Source organism: Gossypium raimondii, chromosome 10, assembly GCF_025698545.1.
Source record: "Gossypium raimondii isolate GPD5lz chromosome 10, ASM2569854v1, whole genome shotgun sequence".
Taxonomy (NCBI): domain Eukaryota; kingdom Viridiplantae; phylum Streptophyta; class Magnoliopsida; order Malvales; family Malvaceae; genus Gossypium; species Gossypium raimondii.
In genome coordinates this window covers 12,829,433-12,850,280 of record NC_068574.1, presented here as the reverse complement: position 1 = coordinate 12,850,280, position 20,848 = coordinate 12,829,433, and the positions used below count along the sequence as shown (strand labels likewise).

Genomic DNA, 20,848 nt, shown 5'->3' with positions numbered 1-20,848 from the left:
CCGAACAAAAACAAACGAATATATTATTTCAAACAGTAAGATGCAACTGGGGGAAAATACTAATTTGTATTGAAACTCATTTTAAGTATGAAATAAAATCATGCACCATCCATGTGATGCATGCAACATCTCACAAACTTTAGTTATTACATTGATTTGTTTGCAAAGTTGCCTAAACTGAAACAAAGATAAATCCTATATCCTATGTGAGGTTGGCAAAGTCATAGTTGGTCCTTGATTAGGATAATCATCCATAGATATTATTGTATTTTGAGCATACATCCTTTGAACGATTGGAGCCATATACATGCTCTCAGAATTTTGAGGCATTGAATCGGCCTGGTGAGAAGCTGAAGCAATGTTATCATTCCTTCGAGATGTTGCTGGCATGTATAAACTCTCGGAGCCTGGTCGTAATGCAACATCATTCCTTTGAGAGGTCGAACCCATGTGGTCGGACCTGTGAGGGGTTGCAGGTACATATATGCGCTCAGAAGTTGGGAATATAGGTGCATCAGTTCTCTGAATCCTTTGACCCATGGTGTCATTCAAGTGAGTAGTTGCCATCATGTAGATCTGGTCGGAAGCTGGAGAAATGCTTCTGTTCCTGTTTGAAACAGGAACCAGGCCGTCATTTTTATGAGATGTTGGCATATATGCTCGCTCTTGAGTTAAACCTATTGCAGTGTCTGACCTCTGAACAGTTGGAGCTGCATTGTTATTCCTATGAGACGTTATGGGTATATAAATCCTCTCGGAGGGTGCCGAAGATTCTTTCCATTGTGATTGCTGTGTATAAACTCTTTCAGATTGATAGGGTGTTATTGATGACACTCCTTGGCTTGATATGTCTCTCTTTCTTCCTTGTGACATAGTTCGGGACATGTCTTGGTTTTCCATATCCATCTCAGATGTTGGAGGTAGAACAAGAGATGCTCCATGATTTGGCAACTCACCATCAGCAGTTGGAGGCGGAGATGTGATTGTTGGGTTCGATAGATCCCTCTCTGAAGTTGAAAGCAACATTGTGTGATTTGGTGAGTTACCCTCCGATTCTTGAGACACAGCAGGCGAAACTCTATGGTAGAGTGAATCTCTCTCTGATGATGGATGCAATCCAGAAGAAACTCCCCGGCTTGTCATATCTGTCTCAGACGATAGATGCAAACCTGAGGACACTCCTACACTCGGTAAATCCCTCCACTGCTGTGCCACCATTCTGATCTGGGTGTAAAAATGCACACCTGACTTTCCTGTAATTCATGAACAAGAGAAACAAAGATTCAAATTTCCGAATTCAAGTCAACTAACAGTCATGAGGAAGGGAAGAGAAGCTCCAACCAACAAAATTATTATCTCCGGCCAAAAATGCTTTTGGTCCATTAAAAGAGGAAAAAGGCATTGGAATAGGAACAGGAACATTGATCCCAACCTGAGCCATACACATTTCGAGTTAGCCAACCACAATTAGTTCATAGTCATAATAGATCAGATAAGTGCTTAAATAAGATTTGTCTTTTACTGTAATTACAACGCTTCTTGGATTACTTGGAAAAATACTAGTAACAAAATAATAGTAAGCTCTGACCAACTGGTTTAGCCCCTCTACACAGATCAACATAGCTTCTTTCTCACAAATGAGAAATCAAGAGACTGAACTTTAAGAGAGATGAATTTTAAATCATGACAAGACCATAATTTGAACCGTAAAGTTACATTGTAAAAAGGAGGCATGAACATTTGTGAACCACAAAAAGAGCTCAGCGCAACACATCTCTAAGGTTACAAGCATGCAGGCCCACTTCATGCAACGATTTTCCCGAGTAAAGCACTTTAAACAAAAAGTCCTTAGCGAACATATGCAGGTTAGAACTTTATGGCATATAGACCAGCAAAAACAGGCCGTTGTTTTGCGATGTCAAACAAAAGGATCTACTAACCAGCCCAGACAAGATTTCATTCTGAAACTTCCTTGCAGCATAGCCAGATGATGTGAATATAGAGGCTCCATTCATAGACCTATGAAAATAGCTAAAGGTGAATAAAAAGTTGGATATGAACGAGTCATGAGAACTTTAGATGTGAATTTCACTATCTATGATAAAATGCATATATTGCTCCTTAATTAACATCAGCCAGATGTACATGCCCGTCAGTAGGTCACCAAAAGTGCATGAATGTCTCTTAAGTTTGTCAAAATTGAAGGGTAATCATAATCTATACACACACATATATATATCAACGAATTTACGAAGCCAGTGTAATTTCCACCATATACATACCCAGTTGCAACCTGGATTGATCATGCCCTAGTAGAAAGATGCAATGACAGATTGATATAGAAAATTCAAAGCCGTAAACGAGATAAAGAGACTTAGAGTTATGTACTTGTTTCTGTTTACAATGGTTATGGCCTCTTCTAGGCTGTTGGCCTGTTGGTTGTAGAAGAAATGAAAGCTGTTAGCTAAACAGCAACCAATTCCACATATTTAGTCCTAAAGCTGAAGTGAAAGCATATGACAATACCTGCATACAAAGGAGAACTGGTCCAAAAATTTCTTCCTGCTCAACACAAGATAGTGTAGTCAAGAACATACCAAGGTCTTTGAGTTAATTCTTCATCCACTGATAATCATAAACAGTTGGAGTTCATTCATCATAAGAATGTAAGGACGGGAAGCACACACACAATAACAAAACCAAAAAAAAAAAAAATACCTTGTAGCACTCCATATTGGATGCAACATCACATATTATAGTAGGACCAATAAAATTCCCATTCTCATATCCAGGAACCTGCAACATTTCAAGAAAATTTCAAGTTAGATTCTAAAGAAGCCAGCTCCCTAGAAACAGAGAAAGAAACAAATAACTTTAGAAACCAGTTAAATCAAAGTCCAGGATCTCCATATAAATATATTTCAATTAGAAGAACTACAAGAAAAAATCAGGAAAATACAAGCTGGAAACTATCAGATAGGAAAACAAGCACAAAATAACAAAAAAACAAGAAGTGGTCTGAAAGCAGTAGCAATATCTAAACAACAATAAAACTTGAAGTACACTAATTAATCAACAGAAGGGAAGCTGACAAGTCTTAGCTTCATGCACAAACTTCTAGCGGTATTGGTTACATAATTGCTACATGGGCCATGATGGCATATGAGCAGTTATTCTAAGATGTTTCTAATTATGGATGTTGTATTCAAGTCGCTAGTTGATGGGAAACAGCATACTGCAGTTTATTGAGAATCTAACAAAGCAGACCTAACCCTAAAAGCAAGCATATAAAGCAGAATGATGGCATTTGACTAATATTAGTATTCCAAAAGATAGTATAATTGCCTTAGAAAAGGACTGGAGTGAATGAATACCACAATATTTCTCCCATCAAGAAGCAGCCTAGCACCAGCATCAACACTGCATTGAACTAATCTGTTTATCTTATCCTTTACCTGCAAGATCAACAAGCAAAAAGGACATAAAAGTAGAGACACGATCAACAATAATTGTGGCATCTAAAGTATGCATGATACAAGAAAGATGCAAAAGTAATCAGCTGAAGCATGTTCTGACTTCCATAGAAATTTTTATTTAAAAGAGAAGTCAGCCAAAAACTTCAGTCCACTCTGAGAATGCAGATTAAATTTGAAAAGTCTTGAAGCTAGGTCTTTTACCTCTTTACTAATCACTGGACCAACATCTGCGCCAGGATCTGATCCTACATTCACTTTAAGTGCTTTGGCACGCAGCTTAAGTTCTTCGTCCCTGAGCATGTCAGGAGAACACTCAAGTTGATATATCTTATTTGCATCAATTAAGTTTTATTTCATTAAAGAAACTATCATACATTTCTACTTATCAACAAAAAATTAATTCCAAGTGTGTTAAACCATAGACTGGAGGAAAAGACAGTTATATTTTAAGGTAAAGTACTGCATAGAATTGTTCACCTCACAAGAAGATGACTCTGCTTACATCCAAGTTTATTTGTCAAAAGATAAATTTTTGGAAGACTTTTAAGATATAACGAACACACACATCTATAGTCCAGGTTTATTACCATAGAAGCTCTACCTAGGTTTGTGAAGAAAAATGTTAAAGTTCCCTTTGTGGGCAAGACAAGAAGTCAAAGGTGCCAAAAATGGAAAGAAGACAAATAAGTTTATTTTAGTAACACTCCTAATTAGAATAATTTATTTAGCATGTATTTTATTGCAATTAAAAGTCCTAAATTGTAATTTCTTATTCTCCAAGAATAAAACCCTATGTAAACTCAATTTAAGGGGACAATTGCTAGTAATAAAATAAGACAATTTATTACAAGTTATAGAGGTTTAAGGCTCTTTTCCCAGCGAGCTTCCTTTGACGAGTTCCATATATTATTAATCCTAGGTTCTTCACGGGGTAGGAATTATTACAAGGGTGAGGCTCTATCAATCGAAGCAAGTTTTCCCGAGAGATGCATGGTCACTCAATCCATAGCCCATGAACATAACAAATTGATATCAAAGCCAAACACGAAACAACAATGGTAGAAGCTGAGTCACAAATGGCAACAAGTGTCACACAAATCAGGTAAAAAAAATGGGGAATCAGTTGCTACTACTGTTGCTACAATTGTAGGAACTTCTTGCTGATTTCAACTAGAATTGCAGGGAGGAAAAAAACGTCCGACGGAGTATGGGCAGCAGTAACCATTACAGAACATTCAATTGAATGCCAATAGGATCTGGAGTGTTATCACGCTAAATAAAGCTTAATTTTCCAACCTTTGATGGGTAGGAGAATCTGTTAATTTGGCTACACCGATGCAAGAAATTCTTTTCCAATCAGCGGATAGTGGAAATAGAAAAGGTAAGTTTGCGACTTTTCACATGTAGGGTGAGGCGCAATTATGGTACCATCAAATGGACCAGGAGGAAACGGATCTCATATGAGAGATATTCAAGGAATGCTGCACTTTGAGGTTTGGCCCATCACTACACAGTAACCCTTTAAGTGAACTAGTTAACTTGAAACAAACTAGAACGGTCGAGTATCAACATTAACTTCAAGTGCTGTTGGCACAAGCTAGAATAGTGGAGTGGACCACCAAATCAACTTGTTTACTGCAGGATTAACAGATTCAGTTAGGCTTGAAACTAAGATGCAAAATCTGAAAGTTTTCAAGAGAGCATTTAATTAAACTGTTCTATATTTTATTAACTAAACAACTAAATTTAAATAGAGAAAAGAGTTATAATCTAATTGGGAAAATAATTCCCTTATTCTAATAAACTACTAAAAGATAAGGAAAATAATTCCCTTATTCTAATAAACTACTAAAAGATAAAATAAAATATTCTTAGAATATCTTAAATGATTTATTCTTAGATTTATCTACTTAAATAAGATTTATCTACCTAAATAATTTTAAAATATATCCCAAAATATATAGGTTTTACATATTATAACACCCTCCCTCAAGTTGGTGCATATATATCAATCATGTCCAACTTGCTTACAAGAAAATCAAAGCTTGTCTTAGAGAGCCCTTTGGTGAGTATGTCAGCAATCTGTTGTTTTGAAGGAACAAATGGCATGCACACTTGGCCTTCTTCAATCTTCTCCTTGATAAAGTGTCTTCAATCTCAACATGTTTAGTTTTGTCATGCTGGACTGGGTGTGAGCAATGCTAATGGCAGCTTTGCTATCACAGTACAACTTCATTGGTGAAGTTATTGGTTTCCTCAGCTTTTCCATAATTCTTTTTAAACACATCATTTCATAAATTCCTTGAGCCATTGATCTAAACTCAGCCTCTGCACTACTTGCTACAACATTTTATTTTTTGCTTTGCCAAGTCACAAGGTTTCCCGAAACAAATGTATAGTATCCTGATGTAGATCTTTTATCTATTATTGAGCCTGCCTAGCCTGCATCTGTATAAGCTTCAATTCCTCTTTGTTCAGATTTCTTGAAGAATAAGCCCTTTTCAGGTGAACTCTTCAAGTATCTCAGAATCCGAAACACTGTTTCTTCATGTTCCTCCATTGGGGAGTGCATAAATTGACTCACTAAGCTCACTGCAAAAGCTATGCTTGGTCTTGTATGTGATAAGTAAACTAACTTACCGACTAATCTTTGGTACTGCCCTTTATCAACTAATCGACCTTCTTTATTTCCGAATTTTGCATTTGGATCAATTGGTGTGTCAACTGGGCAGCAACCACTCATCTCAGCCTCTTTTAAAAGATCAATCACATATTTTTTCTGAAAAACCACAAGACCCTTCTTTGATCGAGCAACTTCCATTCCAAGAAAGTATTTCAAAGGACCTAAGTCTTTGATCTCAAACTCCAATGCTGGATGCTCCTTGAGACGCCTTATTTCATCCACATCATCTCTTGTAAGAATGATATCATCAACATAAACTATAATAACTGCTATTCTACCTCGTTGTGAGTGTCGATAGAATATTGTGTGATCAGCTTGCCCTTTGTGAGTAACCTTGTTTTTTAACAACTTCAATGAACCGTTCAAACCAAGCTCGAGGAGACTGCTTTAGACCATACAAAGATTTCCTGAGCTTACATACTCGAGTTCCAAATTTTTCTTCAAAACCTGGAAGAGGATCCATGTAAACTTTTTCTTCAAGTTTCCTATTTAGAAAAGCATTCTTCATATTTAGCTGCGGTAAGGACCAATCAAGATTAAAAGCAATTGATAAAAGAACTCTAACAGAATTTAATTTGGCTACTGGAGCAAATGTTTCAAGATAATCTATCCCGTATGTTTGAGCCAGCCGAGCTTTGAATCTATCTAAAGATCCATCAGGTTTCAATTTGGTCGTGAACACCCATTTACAGCCCACAGTTTTCTTCCCTACAGGTAATTCCACTGTTTCCCATGTACCTGTTGTTTCAAGAGCGCGCATCTCCTCTAAAATAGCCTCCTTCCACTCAGGAACTTGTAAAGCATCTTTCACATTTTTGGATATTTTCACAGTATCAAGACATGAAACAAAGGTTGAGAATGTCGAAGACAAGGCTTTATAGGACACAAAGTTAGACATGGGATATTTGACAACATTTCTAACACATTTTCTTTTAGCAATTGGAATATCTAAATCAGAAAATTAATTGGTTGGATTATGAGCGGGTCGGATTCTTAGTGATGAATCTGGTGGATTCAACTTTCTTGATTTCGATTTCTTGAGTAAACAATTAACTCCTTTGTTTGTTCTTTATTCTCATGATCAGACTCTACACCTTTATACTCCTTTTCATTAACAACATTAACATCATTAATTTCTATGTTAATCATAAATTTACCTTCCCCATTATTAGAATCCCTATGTTGTATATTCCTAGTGTTTTCTTAATCAATTATAGAATCTTCCTTACTATAATTCCCTCCCTGAAAATTAGAATCAAAGTAAGACTGCATTTCAACAAATGTGACATCTACGGTAACAATAATCTTCCTATCAATTGGATCGTAACATTTGTAACCCTTTTTATTAGAAGCATAGCCAACAAAAACGCATTTTTTTCCTCTAGGATCTAGTTTACCTTGGTTGTGAAGATGAACAAAAACTCAACACCCAAAAACTCAGAGAGATAAATCTGTGATCAATTTAGAGTTAGAAAAATTATCTTTAAACAGATTGAAAGGAGTTCTATAGTTTAGAGTTTTACTAGGCATTCTATTAATAAGATATGTAGCTGTTAACAAGGCTTCACCCCAAAGATAATGTGGTACCTGACTAGTGAACATCAAGGCTCTAGTTACTTCCAAAATATGTCGATTTTTTCTGTTTCCAACCCCATTTTGTTGTGGTGTATTTGTACAAGAGCTTTGGTGGACTACACTATATTTGGTTAAAAAGACACCTAATTGGTCACTAAAATATTTCCCACCATTGTCACTCCGAAATACTTCTATTCTCACACCAAATTGTGTTTTCACCATAGCATAAAAAGACTGAAACACATTTTTAACTTCAGATTTATCTTTTAATAAAAACACCCAACAAATGCGAGTATGATCATCAATAAATGTGACAAACCAACGTTTTCTTGAAAAAGTTGAGACTCTTGAAGGTCCCCAAACATCACTATGAATTAACGAAAAATGTTTGAAAGCTTTATATTTTTGAGGTGGGAAGAATGACCAATGATGTTTAGCCAATTCACAAAATTCACAATGATATGAAGGACTTTTATTTTTAAATAGATCAAGTAACAAATATCTTAAATAGTAAAAATTAGGATGTTCAAGCCTATAATGCCAAATCATAACCTTATCAAAACTAGAAGCAGAATTTAAACATAAAGTAGTTGTTGGCTGACTTAGATGATCGTCGTCAAGAAAGTAAATTCCACCAGATTCTTTGGCATTGTCAATTATCCTACCCGAGACTATATCCTGAAATTTACACATAGAGGAGTCAAATATAACATGACAATTCGAGGACTGGGATAATTTACTGACCGATGTGAGATTACAAGCTAGATTTGGCACATGTAAAGCATCATGTAAAACCAAGGAAGGCGAAATTTTAACAGTGCCTTTCCCGACTATTGCCGAGAACCACCCATCTGCTACTTTGATGTTTTTTGTTTCCTACACAAGGTGTGTAAGTTAAAAAAAAAAGACTACTAGTCATGTGATCACTAGCTCCAGAATCAACGATCTAAGTGTTTGTTTTACAAGGCTTGGCACTGAAAAAAACAGAAAAATCAGTACTTGATTGGGCAAAGGAGGAAAAAGGTTTATTGGATGAGTTAGGAAGATAAGAATTCATCCAAAATTGTGGTGATTGAAAAAGCTTGTGTAGATACTCTAGTTGTTCCTTAGTGAATGGAGACCCTTCTAGAGAACTTTGGCCTTCATAATTTTCATTAGTTGTTTCAACGGTAAAACTTTCTTCCTCTGTTTGATTGCTAGATCTCTTATCTCCAATAAAGGTTGTTTTAACCATGATGCTACTAGAGATAACCTAGCTCAGATGCCATGTCAGTTTTCAAGGGAGCATTTAATAAAACTGTTCTATATTTTATTAAATAAACAACTGAGTTTAAATAGAGAAAATAGTCATAACCTAATTGAGAAAACAATTCCCTTATTCTAATAAACTACTAAAAGATAAGGAAAATAATTCTTTTATTCTAATAAACTACTAAAAGATAAAATAAAATATTCTTAGAATATCTCAAATGATGTATTCTAAGATTTATCTACTTAAATAAGATTTATCTACCTAAATAACTTTAAAATATATCCCAAAATATATGGGTTTCACATATTTCAACAAAATCACCCAAATCTTGTTCAAGCAATGAATTTGGCATAGGCCTTTGAAAAGAAGCAATAGCTAGCAAGAGTGACAAGCATGCTAAAAGAACCCTGACAAACACAGGCTTGAATACTAAAGGCACCAACATGGCTGCGACAATTTCCTCTTCTATCGCTAAAAACAACTTTGGGCATGACGGGGTGACAGTAGTAGCTTTAAGTCTGATTAGTGTGACCCCTCCTTTTGTTAAAAAGTTTACTTGTGCAGAGATGGCAGAACAAAAAGTCTAGGGACTTTGCTAAAATTGTACAAACCATACTTATTCAAGCACCAATGTAAAAATATATATATATTTTGGTTGAAGATAAAAGATCCTAGCGACGTGGTACAGAACCAAGACGAGAGTAGGGTACTTGAAATATCCTTACAAGTGATAACAAGCCAAAAAAAGCATGAACTAAACAATCCCGAGCTTGCAGACAAGCTCTTTTCCAGGAGAGGAGTGATGTCATGGTTTCCTTTGGGCAAGATAAGAAGTCAAAGGCACCAAAATGGAAAGAAGATAAATAAGTTCATTTTAGTAATATTCCTAATTCGAATAAATTATTTAGCAAGTATTTTATTGCAACTAAAAGTCCTTAATTTTAGTTTCTTATTTTACAAGAATAAAATCCTATATACCCGCTATTTGAAGGGAAAATTCTTACTGATAAAATAAGACAAAAATAATTCCAATTTGTAAAGGTTAAGACTCTCTCTTCCTAACGAATCTAAGGTTACGAGCTCCCTTCGATAAGTTCCATATATTATTAATCATAGATTCTTCTTGAGGTAGGAATTGCTACAAAAATAAGGCTTTATCAATTGAAATAGGTTTCCCAGTGGATCACCTAATGACTCAATCCATAGCCCATAAACATAACACAAAACCCTTTAGGACATCAATATAAAAGTTCAATCCTTTCATATTTCCTAAAAATGTAGGGATAATTAGTTGCTACAATCTTTTTAATACAGTATGAGAGCATAGGTCTCACATTCAAACCCTAGAACTTCACCCTTTCCATTAATTCTTCACCTGGTGTCTTGCCAATTAAACTGTATATCTAGTATTGTTTAATAAGTCTTTAGCTGGCATGGTTCTTCCATGCTTTTGGCCATGTGCAAAGCCCATTTATCATTGATCTAGCTGGCATGTAAGACTAAAGGAGTGTACAAGAACTTAAATATAGAAAAAGAAAAAAGGGGGCCACTTGCCACTTATATCAACTTAATCATCTGCTATAATCAATCAACCAACTCTTTCTTTACCAAGACCTATAAAAGTGTTGCCAACAACCTCTTGGCCTAGTGGCAAGAGTATTACGTTGTAGGCATAAGAGCTTGGGTTCAATCCCAAGCAACCCCATTACCCACCCCCAACTATCAAAAAAAAAAAACCCATAAAAGTGTTCAATAAACTTAAAAGAGGAATTCTTGAAGCAACAAAATGGATAATATCAAGCAATTTGTATTCACATCCATTGTAGGTTGTGACTCCTGTATGTCCATAAAAAGAAAAACTTCAGATAAGAAGAAGTACAAACTTAATGCAACCAGATGTCAAGCTAATCAGTCAAGCTATACTCAATTTAGTAGCTTGGAAAAGCAAATGTTCCAGGTAAAGAAATCATAATACCATGGCATTGAACCTCCAACAAAAACAGCTGTACTTAGACCCATGCATCCCTGCCCGGCAGCTCCAAATCCCTCAGCAACTAGAGCATTCAAAGTAGCATCTATGCTTGCATCAGACATTATAATCGCATGATTCTTACCACCTATAGTGGACTAAAAAGTCAAACGAAGAACCAGTTAACTGCTAACTTCATGCAAATTTTATCTTTTCAATCAAGTCTAGCAAAAATAGGAACATAGAGGACAAGATGGAGAGAATCTACCTGAATACGTTTCCCTCCAGCAGCAGCCCTAGCATATATATGTATGCCAGCCTAGACATAGAAGAAAAATGAAGTATAATACATCAATCAACAGATTGATGCCACAGAAATTGAATTTTTCTTTCATCTTTCGTTTGGGGGTGAGCATAGAAACTGGAAGTTGTACAATAAGTTAAACCCTAAAGTGTTTCACCTCAAAATAATTGTTTAGATGGCTCTGTATTGCTTATATAACTTACCGTGTTAGAACCAACAACTGATATAGCTTTTATATCCTCATCATCACAGATATAATTGACAATATCCTGCGTATATACAGAAACCAGAAATCCAGTCAGAGATAAATTAAAAACATGACTGGAAGTTTCACCAGTAGAGTAAGAAAAAAGGATGATAGAAGCTAGGGAAAATAGAATGAAAAGATTATGTTAACAAAGTTTCTTGGGTAGAGATGGAACTGGGTCTTGCACTCTACTCTGATCTCTTTCAAGAAAATCCCATTTGAGGTAGGAGAGGCTGCCGGGAACTCTTGGGATATATGATTTGAAATCATAACCAGTAGCCATACTTGACTTATGTTTAACAGAGATAATGATGCACTTAAACTTGCACACGCAACATGACGAAGCTAAAGCATATCTGCTTAAGAGGATAACACTACCTAGGGAATGAGGTTGATGAGAGTAAAGTGACAAACCAAAGTTAAACCTGGCAACTTCCTGCAAGCCTATGGCGCACAGAAAGGGCAATGAATGACTACCACCTACTAGACCTACAGAAAAGCCCCTTCCACAAGCTACCTACACTCAAATAAGTGATGCAACTTAGATCAATATAGATTAAAAACTAAATGACTTGAACACAAAGTTTAACTTCTCATTCTTCATCCAATTATTGGCTTGCGCTTCAAAAGATACAGGAGCTGCTTGTTAACTGAAAACAGGATGAGGAAAAATGCTAAGTAGACAGAAATAAAGCACAGGATAGTGGCCCACCATAAATACGTGGAACCAGTAAGGTATTTAGAAGATGAATATGAAGGAAATCTTTTCTACTACTTTTTCTCTTAAAGTACCCAACTCAGCACTATCTCCTGAAATAGAACTACAAATTTCTGAATGTGTAATTGCCATCCAGAAGAGTAGACATGTAAATGCCATACACTTGACCTTATCGCAACGCCTAATTCAAGTATTCAACCAGAATGACTACCCAAGGAAGCTAAACTATCTCTTGCAACATATATGTAATGATAATTAAATGTCCAATTCACTTCTCTCAAATGTTTACAATGGTAAGTTTTAACAACCAAAAAATAGAAGGCTCCTAGGAAGTAAAGCATACATCGGTTCCATGAACAATATTTAGGACACCATCAGGTAAACCAGCCTCCTTTACTAATGCTGCCAGGATTGTTGAAGCCCCTGAAGGAGGAAAAGAAAATGGTTCTGACGTCATTAACACACTTAAGAAAAGCAAGAAAGATTGATGTCCATGGTAAATGTATTTGACAAGATTACAGGTGATTATACATGGTCCAATCATTACTATATGTACACAATTCTTTCTTCTTCTCTGTTTTCCATTTTTAAGGAGTATATCTTGTCACTATTTCATTGACATTCTGCTTGAATGTTAATATCTGATAAAATGGAAAAATAAAAAGGGTAAGAATGCAGATTTTACTTGTTCACTTGATATGTAAATACTTGAAGAAACCTTCAACCTTAACAAAAGATGGAACCCTAAGATATTACTCTGATCACAGAACTTAACCACCTTATTAACTAAAATCTAGTTTTGGCCAACACAAAGGGATGGTTGCTTCATTTGTTCAGTACTGTGTCAGAAAATTAAGTTTCAACTGCCACATCCCCATTTAAAATAAAAATAAAACAGACTAGATAGAAAAGGTTCACCTGGATTTTTCTCACATGGCTTAAGAACAAATGTATTCCCACAAGTAACTGCAATAGGAAACATCTACAAAAGATAGAAAAATGTCATAACAAGGAAACAATGAGAGGCACAAAGCAAGTTACATGATGGGAATACGAAGAGCTTAAGAAGTAGACAAGCTACAATGCACATAAAGAAGAGGCCAGTGGAGAACCATCAAATCAGCCCCATCTCAGACTCTGAATCACTCTATCATGGAATGCTTAAGAACAATGAAATGCTTAACATAACCAAGCAAATATGAACACAAAAAGAGGAAGCATGTCAATGTTCAGAAGCAGATATCTAGACAGGATGAAGAACCAAAGCTCAAAAAAGGAAACAAGAAGCAACCAAACATACCCACAAAGGGATCATTGCAGGAAAGTTAGAAGGACATATCCCAGCACAAACGCCAAGTGGTTCTCTAATGCAGAATGTATCAATACCATTAGAAGCATTTGGCACAAATTCTCCCATTTGCAGAGTTGCCACTCCACAAGCATGTTCAACAATCTCTACAATCAAAAGAAAAAAGAAAGAAATAAAATCTAATGGCTATTTAAGTAAGGGAGGTTTATGAAATGGCTATTAATAGAAACCTCTGTTTATAGAGGTAAAGATAGACGATTACATTTAAGTAGAAATAAGATAAAACAACAATTTAAAACTAGGATAAAAGATAATAACAAATGTGTTTGAATCTTTCAAATCCTAAGATTACATTATTATGCTCCCACAAGATTGATGGTCGGTAGACCAGCAAGCTTACCAGCCATCAATCTTGGATTAATGATGACAAAAAAAATGCTAACACTTATGGGAAAAAGGTGGAGTTTTCCACTGAGAACACTATGAAGCTGGGCTCTTATGAGTTATGGCAACAAAGAACTAAATTGGGAATATTGTGATTTTGGAGACTATGCAAATTGTGATGTATTGTGAGCATGAAACTCGCCATTTAGAGCTAGAAGATATGAACCGATGATTGGCTGGTAACTAAGAAAGCCAACTGGTTGGCTTTGGTGAGCAAGAGTTGGCATTGTTTCAACTGAAAAAAGTAAATAGTTGGAGCTACACGAAAATCCAAGGATATGCGCTCAGATACCATATTGAAGTAAAGGGAGACTTATGAAATGGCTCCACTTGATTTATTAATAGAAACATTTATTTATAGAGGTAAAGATAGATGATTACAATTAAAATAAAAATAAGATAAAACAATAATTCAAAACCAGGAAAAGATAATAAGAAATTTATTTGAATCTTTAAATTCCTAATATTACGTTATTAATGGCCTCATACTGGTTGTACCAATCTCTTAAAATGATGGGACAAAGTCAATAGAGTATCAGCAATGACTACCTAAACCACGCAGCACATCACCATGGGCACTCTTTAATGTCCTGCCCTGTTCCGTTGTAATATTCATTGCGAGCTTATCCTGAGGATGGAAGAGAATAACCAAAGATTTTGAATAAATAAACTAAGTTCAAAAAATAAATTAATGAATAACAACAGATTCAGTAATCCCTACAATATTTCTATGGATGAGCTCCTGGAGCTTGAACATGATGCGCTGGCGAGCTGTAACTGGTGTATTCTTCCAAGAGGGAAAAGCTTGCTTGGCTGCATTAACTGCATCTTTAAACTCTTCATAGGTGGTTGAAGGAACTTGACAAATAACCTCTTGTGTTGCCTAATTAAAACGTCTTCGATATAAAAAAATGCATCAAAAAGGGTGAGAAAGAGCAAATCACAAAGTTAGGTCATCCACTTACAGGGTTTATTATGTCAATGACCATGGACCCTAGTGAATCCACAAATTTCCCTCCAATAAAATTAGGAACTTTTACCTGTAGACAGATAGCAGAACGATCATAGAGGACAGATATGAGCACATCACCACACATAGAAACACAAATGTACAAATGCTAAAATATACAGAGAACAAGAAATCAAAAAAGTCACATCAAAACTCACCAGTTGGTTGTTTTGCTTTAACAACTCTCCAGTGGAACTGCTATTAGAGTTTACAGGAACAGATCTGTTAGGCCTCCATGATTTAAAATTTTTCTCTGCAAGAAAACACTCATACTATGAAGAAAAATCTCAAGAAATGAAATGTACACTCATTTTCAGAAGTATATTCTCTGAGGGGGGAGCAGAAATAGATTTATCATTTAAAACCTTACTAATCCCTATGGAATGAAATTTATGATAGGACATGCTCCCACCTAGGGTAAGCTGCAGTTTATAATAGATTTATAATAGCTGGGTCAATATTGATTGCAAACCTGCCTGGTAATATCTGACATTTGGATGATAAATTGCAAAGCAATCAATACCAACCAGCTATGAACAAACAGAATTCGAGAGGCCAGGTTAAAGTAAAATCTGTACTTTAAATACAAAAAAGTAAAAATAACAATGGGAGACTAACCTGATAAATTTCCTTGACGAATCTTGGCTTTAAGGTTGTACAAATGCCTTGGAGTTGACTGCAACTCTGGATTAGTTTGTTTCAGAGCCTTGAGCACTTGGCGTGGTTTTATACCAGCTTCAGTCATTAATTTGATTTGCCTAATTTCTTCCTCGGTAAAACGACGACTATAAGGATGCTCTGACATATCTTTTAAAGGCTCATGGTTATGCTCCCCATTTTTAATGGTGAGAACCCAGGAATCATCTTCCTTTTTTCCTATAGCCTCAAAAGGACAGTTTATAAGTCTTGAGCATGCTTTCCTTTTGCGTTTACTTTCATCAATCTTACGCCTATTGCGATAAATGCCTCCTCTGTCACATCCAAGGATGACTCTTCTGTCTTTCCTTGACTTCTTAATAGTCACTACATATCCTTGGCTAGCCCCAAAGTCCCGCACATGTTCAATGAGCTCCTCACGATCTTGAAATATTCCAGGAGGTGGAGGAAGCATCTTTTTCTGTCCACTAAAAGCCGCCTGACTTTGAGCGTCCATGCCCAGTGGCAGGAAGGAAAACCCCTGAAAAACAGTTAAAGCAAAAGGTCAAGAATTTAGGTGGCAAGTAGTGCACGAAAACACAGAAGCTATCAAGACTCTTTAAATTTCTTTTTAAGAAAGATAAGAATACAGAGTTCCTTTTCCCTTCTTTGCTTCAACTATGTGGTAACAGGAAAACTTCGGTATCCACCTTTCTGTCCAATCTTACCACCTGGTTAAGACTTTTGGCCAATCTATTCATATTGAATCCAATAGTACATATAAGTACTTCAAAACATGCATAATACAATAAGATGTTCATTTGACGTAGCGGCAACAACAAAGTCCAACCTTTAAAATTTTATGTTCCAGACATCAGAGCTAGCACGAAACTTTAGGAGGGAGGGAAATTCTTTTGAAAAGCCAATTTTATACGTTTTCAGCTCAAATATTTGGCAATGAAATATCACAAGGTGAAATGAGTTCTGCCATTTCACTTGTCCAATACACTATGCCCCATAACTCAGTGCATAGAGTATATTTCCACTGATGGAAACATGTATCAAGATTATTCTTTTTCTCTGACAGGGAGCTAAAACAATATTGTAGCATAACAATCAAATCACACTTGACAGATTTTCCTTTGTGTTGTAAAATCTAAATTCGTAAACCTTTCACAAACTCTACCAATAAGAAAAGTAACAGTCTAAATATTCACTCTAAATCACACATTAACATGGGGGAAAACAAAGACCAAAATGTTTAAGTTACCAACACAGGAAGCAAATATCTTAATCCAAGATGGGAATTCAATTAACAAAAAGAAATATAAACAAATTTACAATGCAAAGTAACTTACTTGTCGAAAATATCACTGTGGGAATTGTATTCACGGAAGTAAAAGATTGCACCTTGTAAACCCTCTCAAAATCTAGAACAAGTAAATTGAGTAGGTTATATTTAAAAAAAAAAAAAAAAGAAGAAGAAGCAAAATTAAAGAATTATTAGAGAAGTATGAGGAGAATAATCTGATTAATAAAGAAAAGTAATATAAACATACACAAACAATAAAAAAAAAAAAAAGAAGAGATGAACAATGAAAAAAATGCAGCAACCAGTGCCTGGAGAAGTTATTAGAACACTAAAAATGAGCTTACATTTTTATTTGTTCTATTTTCTGAAAGAGGATAATAAGGAACCCAATAATCTGAGAGAAAGTGTGGGAAAGTGGGAAATTTTGAAGGTTTCGGCCTTTTAGATTGGGGCTGTGAGATAAAAAATAAGAAAACTAAGGAAGCCCGAGCTAGATTATTAATCATCTCAGTTGGAATTTCCATCAAGATGATGTCTATATGCTGACCTTTTCTCGCTGACGCGTATAAATTTGTAAAGGTAAAGACTACTGACTGCTCAAGCTAGAGAAGCTGTAGGACTGGAATTTCTCTTTTGCAGCCTATACCTCCCTTGCCTGAAAGCTTAGCTTCTTCTTGATTTGATAGGCTTCCCTCTAAGGCCCCTCCCTTTTCCCCTTTTATAATGGGGGGGCTCAGGCCCCGACCTACTGCCCTACACAATACCGACATCAGCCGTCTCAAAGCTTCAGGCTTACCTGCAATCAACGATTAGTTGAAGTGAAAAGGCTTTGTCTCCCTCTTTACCGAAATAACCTGTTCGAAAAGAGCTTACCCAAACCGAACATTCTTCCCTTGTTTGCAGGGAGCTAGGACAAACTATTGAATCGGCCATAGTGGAGCGCTTCTTCAGTCATTTAATCACATGAAAATTCAGTTATATTTTGTTGCTTCCAAAGCTTCCCATTGGCGGACAGATAGACTACTTCCGTCAATCACACCATAGGCAAAGGATAAGTCCGATCTCAAAGAAAAACAAAAAAGAGGTAACCCGGGCTTTTTCCTCTTTTCCTCTAAGTCGCCTTTCCTAACAGTGCTTGATCCCCCTAAGAAGTGGGCTATTCGTCCTCTCAAGCGCCAAGGTCTTTCCTTTATATACGAAAAAAATAAATTATCGATTAATAAACAAATAACAAAGTTTACACGACATAAAGATCAAAATAGATCTCTTCTCGAAAAGGTAAGCCTTCTAAGTTGGTTCATCCCCCTGCTATAGATTAGCGAACAGGCGAACCACGAGCCTGCACTTGATCTAAAGCAATGATCCGAGCTATCCCATAGATCTGGAGTGAAAAGAAAGAGTAGAGAGAAAGAAAACCGAAGCTATCTCCTATAACAACGAAAGTTGGAGTAGCAGGATTCGCATATATACCAGTGTATGTGAGAGCAAGATTGGATTCTTTCTTTATTGAATTATTCACACCTATAAAAGGGCTACTGGCCAGCTATACCAGGAGTCTTGGTATTCGGATAATTGATTTGGGTGATCCACGACTGCAGACAGGATCAAGTCAGAGACCTATTCCATATGAGCTAGGTAGCCAATGAAATGAGCTACCCATTGAGAGAGCTTAAACCGATGTCCCTTGCCAGCCTGTAGCTAAGAGTAGCTTCTCTACCGCACCTCCAAAAGCGGGTATAACCTTACTAAAAGCTGGGGCTTCAGCCGCTAGCAGCAACTTTTGTCCCGAAATACAATCTCAATTCCAATCTTTCTTTCGAAGCTCACCTTCCGGACACCAGTAAGGAAAGGTCAGTTCAGCGCGTAAAGCAAACCGAACCGAAAGAAGAAAGACTTTTTGGAAAGTTAGTCGCCTCTATCACATCACCAAAATCGCTTGCATTTACATCTGATGAAATAGCTCAAACTGCTGATTCTCGGGAAATGATTCTTTTCGGTTCCCAGTTCACGACTCTAGCTGGTAGCGCTTCCCTGCCCCTTTGTGGGGACAGGAATGAAAGACTCAAAGTAGAGGAAAGATGGAACTCAAACTCCAATATCTCTTATAGGGATAAAACATAAGTACATCCAATGTTCTCCGTTGGCGGCATGGCACCACTTGAAATTGCGTATAAGGAGACCACCATACCTACCTGTTCGAGAACAGCTTTTTCTAACGATTGGAATCGACGTGTGGCGGGAGGAGATTAAGAAGCAAAGGCAAAAACCTAATTTTGTGGTGCTGGAACTGATTGAACAAAGGGAGCTGCTCTGTCACTCTAGAGAACTAATCGAAGAGGGGGTTTGTTTGACTAAAGCTAAAGCCCTTTTTTACATCTTCGAACTTCAAGGTAGTCTCCGCCCGTGAAAAGCTTATTTTTAATTCAATCAAACTTCTTATGGGACTGGTAAGTCTCACATCGGTGCTCGTATCGGGTGCTATTCCGCTTACTCCACTTCTCCTCGCTCGGTTGCATGAAAGCTATGGCCAAGCCCCAAGTCGGGGACGGAGGGGATAACTTAGAAAAGCGCTTCTTTATCTTATCATTGACCTAAGCCTGGGCGTATGAGGCTTTCTAACTTTGTTTTTAGTAAGGAAACTCTGTTTCTTTCCGATTCTGTTAGTGATCCCGAATCGAGCTTGATACCTAGCGGGGATTATTGCGTTGGATTGATCAGTCGATAATCCCCTTATGACTTCAGGAAGAGACAAAAGGTCAATGTTTTATGTGAAAAAAAAAAATGGGTCTTTAAGATCTCTTAATCTGGCTGCTGGTGCAAGCTTCTAGCTTTCTAGATGGGACTTTCTAAATGAGTTGATTCTCCTGCAAATCCAGCCGAAATGCTTTCTTCAGCTTGTAGTAAATTAAAGCTCTTGATTTGCCTGTCCCTATCCCTCTATCTTCTTATTCATCCGACATCCTTTTCTTCTTAAGAAAAGATCGAAGCCGGTTTCAGTTGATTGGATACCCCCAGTCATTCTCTACCAATTCCTTTCAAAGCGGGGAATTCAATATCTTTCTTTAATCTTTCTTTATTGTCCTATTCGAGCAGATTATGCCATTCCTGTCTGTAATGTAAATGCATGCTTCTTTGATCGGCCCGTTCTTTCTGCCATAAGTACCTCTACTTCGGCTAGGCCTTTCTTCGAGGCTTGGGAAAATCACTTCACCGCTCGTGGTATTCAGACTCCGATCTCACTTCGGGTTTGCCACTATAAGGGCTAGCTGGCTTTCTTTCCTTGCTGCACTCACTCAACAAGGCAATAAAGCAAGGTTCAGAGCGAGAAGGCAGAGAGAATTAGTTTAAGTCTTAAAAGTACGCGGGAAGGAAGACTGTCTAGGTAGAGTACAGGGATTGAACTTTTTCTCGAAGGATGTGAGTAAGTCCAGTTATGTGATCCCGGTCAATCTCATACGGGATTTCAACTAGGCACTTTCACATGCGATTAACGGCTGTTGGATCGAATTCCCACTTTCCAGGGATCGAACTCTAACTCGATTGTTTGGCATTAAGCTCTGTCATTCGGCTTTGCCATCGAGTAAGCGCTTAAAGTCAGCGCTTTGCATTGAAATATCCGGTCTAAGCTAGGCTGCAAGATAGGCGTCAGAGTTCAAACCACTTATTTCTATTAAGAAGGTCAGGCATTGACTAATTAGTAAGTCAGCTCAAAGGAAGTAAAAGCTGAAGATAGTAAATACTTGCGTATAAGAAAGACAATCAAGAATGGCATGAAAAGGAAAGATTGAATAGCACTTGCAAGAGGAGTTATATCTATTGAGTAACAGTACTTCTCCGGTCTGGTCTAATCCAATCCACATCAAATGGTTTTGGTGATAGGTTTTATTCTGGGGTTTGTATCTACTCAAGGGCAA

General features: G+C 36.8%; 1 protein-coding gene across 1 annotated transcript; it reads right to left on the bottom strand.

Moving 5' to 3' along the window:
* Positions 1–47: 47 nt before the first annotated feature.
* On the bottom strand, positions 48–17,397 carry LOC105776556 (methylmalonate-semialdehyde dehydrogenase [acylating], mitochondrial). The gene is made up of 21 exons (XM_012599274.2): positions 17,279–17,397; positions 16,981–17,052; positions 15,605–16,163; positions 15,145–15,239; positions 14,943–15,017; positions 14,699–14,860; positions 14,527–14,605; positions 13,525–13,679; positions 13,143–13,206; positions 12,568–12,647; positions 11,463–11,528; positions 11,224–11,274; positions 10,962–11,113; positions 3,678–3,768; positions 3,375–3,455; positions 2,719–2,796; positions 2,527–2,562; positions 2,389–2,432; positions 1,941–2,019; positions 1,342–1,432; positions 48–1,253 (listed from the first exon to the last, which is right to left on the bottom strand). Exons 3-21 carry the CDS (start codon positions 16,137–16,139, stop codon positions 196–198), a joined length of 3,072 nt encoding a protein of 1,023 aa, XP_012454728.1. The 5' UTR covers positions 16,140–16,163; positions 16,981–17,052; positions 17,279–17,397; the 3' UTR covers positions 48–195.
* Between the last annotated feature and the right edge of the window lie 3,451 nt (positions 17,398–20,848).